The 7,858-nt window shown below is 48.8% G+C and overlaps 2 protein-coding genes across 2 annotated transcripts; both read right to left on the minus strand.

Annotated features, from left to right (window-relative positions):
* Positions 1-824: 824 nt before the first annotated feature.
* Positions 825-2,357, minus strand: PV07_10519 (uncharacterized protein; the record flags this gene model as incomplete). The annotated part of the gene is made up of 7 exons (XM_016397854.1): positions 825-920; positions 1,061-1,400; positions 1,449-1,559; positions 1,613-1,639; positions 1,706-1,760; positions 1,806-2,156; positions 2,204-2,357. 7 exons carry the CDS (start codon positions 2,355-2,357, stop codon positions 825-827), a joined length of 1,134 nt encoding a protein of 377 aa, XP_016245045.1.
* Positions 2,358-6,086: 3,729 nt separating this feature from the next.
* On the minus strand, positions 6,087-6,584 carry PV07_10520 (uncharacterized protein; the record flags this gene model as incomplete). The annotated part of the gene is made up of 1 exon (XM_016397855.1): positions 6,087-6,584. The coding sequence occupies one exon, from the start codon at positions 6,582-6,584 to the stop codon at positions 6,087-6,089; it is 498 nt and encodes a 165-aa protein (XP_016245046.1).
* Positions 6,585-7,858: the final 1,274 nt, after the last annotated feature.

Here is a 7,858-nt window from a genome sequence, read left to right on the forward strand (position 1 = left end):
AAGTTGTTGAGAAACTTGAGCGATACTGCACGTGATTCTGGTAGTTCCACCAGTCCTTTAAGGGAATAGTCTAGCAAAGCTGTTATTCTTCCAAGGTTTCGTTATATGGCTCGTTCATTCAGACGTTCGTGTCATCTCGTAGCACCGGTGGCCGATCTCGCTTTCTGTACTCTCAATCTGCAGGACAATGATTCTCTGCTCTCCCTCAGTCGCGAAATTTTGCGTCACAATCAGTTCCAGAGGCTGAGCAACTGAGTATTGTCTTATCTCAGATCCTACCAAAGGTCGCTCATACCAGTTTCGTGGAATCTTAGGACACGCTACAGCGACACTACCAATATGTCTTGCAGCCCAGAGAAACGGTTCCCAGCAGGATCAAATTGGCCGGCAAAGAAGCCAAGCTCCGAAGTCACGCAGCCTAAAAAGAAAACCCGGAAACTTGAGCGAGGTTGTTGTTGATTGACTGTGAGTTTAGAGCCAGCTTGCGGCCTCCATATCCTTCGTAGGCGAAGCGGACCAGCGCCAGCACAGAACGTCAACCTGTCGAGCGACCACCTCTGACTAAACGGCACAGCTTGCAGCGGTATGGTCCAGCTTCTACTTAGAACCCATCTTTCTATATACAAATATTTCTTCTCGGCCCTTTTGGGCTGGGGGGTTATCCGGTTTTACACCGCTTAGTATCCTTCCGCGGCGGACCAAATAGTTGTCGTTTTAGTCGGCTCTGGCAACACGGCGAAGTGTTTGGCCATTGCATCCAGTGATCGTTTTTTGACTGTCTCTCAACAAACCATTCCATAGGTTTGGGGAAACTGGCTAGAAAATTACGCTTGTCGTGTCCAAGCTCCAAAGTCATGGCTACCGGGTGGCCCAGCTGCGGGACTTCGAACACCACTTCCCTTCTGAAATACCCACATCTTCTGCAAACACAACTGTCATCAGCCATTCGAATGAGAATCTTGTTCTCTAGTACAATTTGGGGAGACGCGCAATATCGACGGACAGCGTTCAGAAGAGAACGGGAGTCCTGAAATCGGCACAGCACAGTCCCCCGACAGACATAGTAGTCGCACACACGTTCGGGCTTTGAGTGTAGCTCGAAGAAGAACCGGGAAGCCCATAATTTCCGCTTCTCTTCATCCAAGTCAAGAGGGCTGTGAGTAGCTATTTGTATCAGTCGAGGGATCTGGGATGTATCATCCAACTCCGGCAACTCGTCGGCGAATTCAAGGGTGAGACGGTGGAACCGTTCTCTTACATCGTCGTGGAGACGATTTGAAAGAGCCGCCCAGCTGTTATCGGCGTCCAAAGATGGCGAGGATAAAAATGCCCGTAGAATTCGGGGGACAAACCCATCAAGCCATATTCCACGGTACAGTTCTGAGTCATGATCCAAGGGGCTATGGTGTCCAGTGCCCACAGAGAGAACAAAGTGTGGCCAAACGTACTCAGGCCAGATACAACCGAGTTCCCATAAGGCTTTCTCGGTCGGGTTGTTGTCTGTAATTCCACCATCCTGCAATGCCCCAAAATGCTTGATTACCTTGGGACGAAAATAGCTATCCGCACTTTAGCTCGACCCTTCACAAAATCTGCAGCTGACACTGATTACCTCGGTGCAGCAGCTGCACATCGTGCGCTAGCAAAAAAAAATTAGTAGCGTTTTGGGGTTGCCGGGGTTTTCACTTGCTCCGGAACTACTGACATCTCCCACAAGTGAGGTTCTCCAGAAGGATCCGGGGGCCGCAAAATAGCGTAACCTGAGAAATGTGGTCAGAAGAGAAAATATTACAGACGTAACGTACCTTTTCCCTGTCTATCTCGCGCCACTCCATTGTAATTCGTAAAAAGCCGAAGCTGGGAGCTTGACACAGTGCTCGCCGTTACCGCAACCTTGATGCCTGATTGATGTTGACTTGCAAAATCAAATAAGCGTTGGCGAACACCGAATGCCTCCTGGACCACATCTTCCAGAGTCCCAGAATCATACTTGTTATCACTAACCCACCAAACCAGCCAGTGAATGAGTCTTTGAAATATGGGCATGAAACCATACGCTCTTTTGGGAAAGATCCGATTTGATAAGGCTTCGAAACGCTTAATGCTCGAATCAAGAGAAGATTGGCAGACTACGTGATCCAACACGATGAGTCCTCCTAACACAGTCAGATTGAAAACGTAAAGTTCCGTCATCTGCACCTACCCGCACTAGTTCCAATAAAGTAATCGAAGTACTCTCGGATGTGATGACCAGTGTCAAGGGCAGCTTGCAATCGCTTCAGAAGCACCAAAGCGACCAACCCCCGCACGCCGCCACCATCGATGGCTGCGATGTTAGGTTCCACGGTTGGAGGCATCTTTGAAAAGACGCTTAGGGCATCGACCCCGCAGAACTCACAGACCCCCACGCGGTAGGTGTATGCCCTTGTGCACCGTGGGTAGTATTCTTGGATACATTCTTCGCACAGACTATGCCCGCAAGGGAGCATCCGTTCCGATGGCCTTGCCATACATAAAAAACACTTGGTCGTCGACCGAAGGAGTCTCCACTGTGGTCGGTGCTGCCTCAAGATCCTTTTTCGCAGTACGACAGCAGAAGTTCTGGGATTAAGCGATGTGAATAATTGTAAAAACCGAACTCGGATGGCGTTGGGGCCACCATATGCGGGGGGAAACTCATATGTGCTCAAATGGTGATGAAAGAACACGTCATATACGAGTGCTGGAGGGAAAACTGTAATCGATCAATATTGCACCAAATGCGATCGACGGCTTTGGTGCACTCACAATGTCTCTGTGGAGTATACGCTTGCGCTAGAAGTGCTGATGCGATGAAATCCGAGACGAGTTCCTGCTGCGGACTCAGCTCGGCCACTGCGGTGAAAAAGTCATATAAATGATGGCTGACGTTAGACAGGGAAGGGACAGTGCCGAACGAGCACAAGAACATATCGACGGTTTTCCTAGGGTTGCGTGTGAAATTCTGAATGGCGCGAGAAAATGCTCCTGCGACGTGTTGTGCGCTGAGTAAAAGATGACGACTCTGACGATCACGGCGGATATCGTCCAGAATGCCTTTCAGACGAGCCTGAAGGAATTGAGCCGCTGGGTCGCTCGGGCGTGCTGAGGTCTCAGAGGTCAGGATGACCAGTGAATCAAAGAGCAAGTTGAATCTGGGATGGCATTCCGTTTGTACGAGAGCATTCACATCATCCAGGTCCGTAGTCACAACAACCAGTTGTGGATAATCTCGAGTATCTGTTTCGACGCTCTGTAATTCAAGCCGAAACCAGTTCTCCAAGTACTGAGCACAGGCCTTGTTTCCTCCTAGGTCATCCGCAAACACGCACACTATCTGCGCAAACGGGAAGATAAGGTTTATATGGACGTATGAGATCATACTCATCCAGCTCACGCTGGGGCAACCGTCCATTCGATGGATATGGTGTCGTTTTCGTTCATGACAACCACTCCAGCTCTCTTCCAAGTTCGACCGGCCGATATTGATCGTGCAGTCGGCGAAGATGATGGGATAAGCGGAGTCGGTGGTATCGGACTCGACATGAAGGTTGGCAATCTCGTGAGGTCTTCGTCGAGAAGGATTGTTCTGAGCGTACAACCCTTTTAAGGCAGCGGACTTGGACTTTTTCCCTAGGAAAAATAAAATTGATGGAAATTGCCGTTGGGGGTCGGGAAGATCTCTTATGATTGATTTCAGGCGTTCTGAATCTAACAACGACCATTCCGGTGCTACGCCGTCGAGATCGAGCCACTGCACATGCGGACAAAGAGGCATGCTTTTCCCCACTGAAACTGCTTGGGTCACGAATTAGATCCCAAAAGTAGGGGCAAATAAAGAAAAGAAGAAAGGAAGGAAGAAAGAAAGCAAAAATGATACCCATAGGGACTTCATGTGGTAGTGATACTGGGACACTTAATCTGGTGCAATCTTCAACAATACTTAGCCACTACTCCTCGAGGAGAGGATGCGGCTTACCTCTGGACCTTATAGTATCCATTTTCTATAAAGATGATATAGTTTGTTTCTGGCGAAGATTATTTCAGGCGATACAGCCGATTCACTTCTCATGAGTCTTACTTAGGCGATGCAGACCTTTATTTTGTGTTTTCGCCTACTTCTCGTGTGCTTCTTGCTATGGGCAACGTGATATGGGGCTCGTACGGGAAGAAGGGACGAGCCCCTCGCGAAAGCGGGGATGATCCAAGAAGGCGTAAGCTTATAATCCAGTCACTTGCACTACTCCTGTATTTGGATTTACTAATGCCTTTGACGATAAAAGTACAATAACTAAATAATCTGGTCGAGCTTCAAATTTACACTCCCAAGAAAAGTCTCCTCAATGTTACCAGAAAGAGTGACAACGGACTACTACACGAGCTTACATCAAAGCTGATTAACATCGTACACACGGGGTGCAGACTTTCCCTTCGACTCTAGAGTCCAACTGAATCTGGTTTGACAAGGATATATGGCAATTACTACATTATAACCTCCTATGGCGTCCATGATAAGAGTGTTGGGCGTGCATATGGCAGTTATTAGGCCTGTAAAATATGGCACACGCAAGAAGTGAAAAGAACCCATGGTAATATCCACCGGTCAATCGGTCAATTTGTCAATTTTGTCAATTTTGGGACCAGAGTTACGAAGACTATCTTGCGCGTACGCCTCAAACGTACGACCTCTGAGTTTGAATACAAGTATTTGTCTCTACCCAGAACCCATTAGGCGAACGAATCGGGTCACAAAGCAGAGTAGACTGCTGAATTTACGATGCGGAAATCTCGTCAACCGAGTGACGATTATATGCCTCTTCCAGCATGCAGGGGGGTTTCGTAGTGTACTGGCTTTTTAGTAGCCATGGCAACTTCCGTTCTAGCCACCTCGAGAACGATAGGTCGCATATCCGCTAAACCTGGGTCTTGCAAGGACGGAGGACGCCAACGTGATCGTTGCCTCAGGCCGATATAAACTGTGTGAGCGATTCTTCGTTGCGGAAGGAATTGCTATACTGTACCGAAGCTGGTCCGTAATGCAACCACCTATTGTATATGGAGCTGTAAGAAGAGCGGCAGATCTTACCACAAGATTCGGAGGGTCAGCGAATGGTTAGCGGAGAAAAGCCACCTATTGATATAAAACTCGACGTACCCTGTCATAGGCCATCATGCGGTCTTCTGTACTCGTCTCGAATGAGCAAATGTCTCAGAATCATCTTTCCCGCTGGATTGTTATAATATGCTTTCTTCTCAATGGGGCTACAGTGGCAGCGCTGTGCGTTGGCTGGAAACTTGAGGACATCGTCGTAGATCGCATCAAGTATCTACTTGGATGTTCCGCCGCGGCAACGGTTCTCTGCTTGGTGCAAGGTCTCGCAATTTGTGTCCGCACTCCCCAACGAAGCTCGAATCACATTTCGAAGATGGTAGCGGCTTGTACCATCCTTGAGACGGCGCTACTTTCCGCGTTTATCACTCTTCTGTACCTGGGACATTCGGCAAGGCAGTGCCTGCAGGCAAATGGATCTTCTCACTTCTGCACCATAGTGGTATGAATCATATCCTGTGCAGGCCGTCAGCAGTCATTAACTTGCGTTATACAGATTGTCGTGACGATCAGTACTGGCATATCTCTCTCGTTGGCTCTCTGTCAGGCTATCGCCGCCTGTTCTACGCGTAATAGCAACAATCATATCCAACAAGTGTTCACAGGACGTTGGTAAGCTCATAACGTTATCGGGTGGCAGGGGGAGACATCCGCGTCCTTTGCGAACAGGGGGGTTTGCCTCATGGAATCCGCATGATCCGCTGTTCACCTAGATTCTGATATAGAGGGTTTTCGGGATACAACGCCGTTGAGCTTCACAAAGCTTTTTCCAGGATTATCTCTCGCGAGGAGTGCTCCACGTTTGCTTGTTACTATTCCAGAATCACTTGTGTCGGACGAATGCAGGAAGGGTGTATCAGGAAAAGCCTTCTAAGATGTAGCGCATCTCCTTGCTTAAAGGCAACATTGAATTGTATCCCAGATTTTTGAGGCGCCGATAGCCAATCTGACTTTTGCATCAAACCCAAGCCGACTGGTCACGCTCAGCCTGATGCCTGCTCAACTCAATCCAATCCGCTTCGGCTTTCCTAATCACTTCATGGTAACGTTGCAAGTATCGGTCGATCTCTTGGGCCTGGTTAAACCACTCCTGATGCAGCTGCCCATCGCCATCATATGTGAAATAGTTAAGATACATTTGATGTGAAACAGAATGGAGTCCCTCCACCAGAGCCTGCGACGCTTCGTACTCAGCTCGGAAAAATCTCAGCTCCCTCTGAAGTGCTGAGATTAGTCGGACAAGGTCTACCATGCGTTGTTCACTTGCCGGCCGCCTGATGTGCTTAGCGGCTTGCATAGCTTCTGTCCGGAGTTCCAGAGCCGAGGTGGTCCCATTGTATGCATGAATAATCTTGTCAAAGGATTGGATTGCGGGTATTTGGTCTGGAGTGATTTCCTTCGGGCACTTTAGATTGCACGAAGCCGATTCGATGCTGCATGATGATCCCAGCTGCATATCTCACGCACGACCAAGATTGCAGAATTGCATGATAGTTGCCAACAGGTGCCGTTCCGCAGGGCTCTTGAAGCAATCTTATAGCACCAGTGATCGCCACAACAACCTATGGTATGTCGGTCCAAAGGAAGCCCTGAGAACAGGACCAAGACGCCATAAATGCACGCGAATCTTTCGTACATCGGGGAGCCCCTACCATCCCCATACTCGCAGTTCATTTAGCTTACCGGCTCTTGCAAGCTCCTCCGACTTCATACCGACTCGAAAATGACATTGCACCTACTTAGCTAATTCCCAAGTGCAATATGGCACTGACGACATTATTACATGACGGCGCAGGGACGACTCTCCGGCTAATCGCGATCCCTCGGTGAAGCTGCGTTTCCACATGAGGTTGACATAAGATCTCCCCTCACGGAACTGCCGTAACCTGATGTTCTCTCTACTCGGACGGAATTCTGCTCAGTTTTTCTCAATGCTCCGCTGCTCGACCTAAGTCATCCCATCTCCTAATGGAACAAAGGTCCATAGGTTTCCCCAGGGTTTGGGAAAACGCTTACTCTCCGGGTTGCTCTAGGGCATGCTATTTCTTTGTCCCACAACCTTCATCCCACCGCGCCGCGCATGGCCAGAATAGGTGGGTAAGGGCTTGAACATCTGTGCTAGGACTTTAAGTCAGATATGCCCAGTCAATGAGTGTTCAAGAGACGAGACCTATCCGTCCTCAGGGCATTTCTTGCTTCACGACGTATTGCTAAAAGAAAAAGTTTTGCAGTAAGCAAACCCTTTAGATTTTGATCACTACTGACCGAACAGCGCTCGCTGTCCTCGTACCTAGGCTAAGGCTTTTCAAACCTGAAACGGTGTACTTTTCACCAGAACCTCCTGCAACACATTCTGCTAGTGGACCAGGTCACGATAGCTCTTGAACAAGATAAACGATATCATGTCTCAATGCCTAGAAGACTTAAATGTCATCCTCAGCTGATAAATCTCGCGTTTTAGTATTTCCTTCATAGGTTTGTTGCTGCATGGCGGCTTCAAGATCAGTATATACTAGAAACAGATCTGCTAAACTCACGATGCTCAGATATAGGAGGCTCTGGCGCGAGAGCTCGCAATCTACCAATTTGGGCAGGCGGAATCCTTGATCTTTGGGCACGGACGGTCGGCACCCTGGGATATCCAGAATCAATCGAGAGCGGTACCGTCATCTCGGTTCGTTTTGTGTGAGCTAGCTCAGGCTGCTGAACCTGCGGAGATGAAGGATTTGG

The sequence above is a fragment of the Cladophialophora immunda genome, assembly GCF_000835495.1.
Source record: "Cladophialophora immunda strain CBS 83496 unplaced genomic scaffold supercont1.6, whole genome shotgun sequence".
NCBI lineage: Eukaryota > Fungi > Ascomycota > Eurotiomycetes > Chaetothyriales > Herpotrichiellaceae > Cladophialophora > Cladophialophora immunda.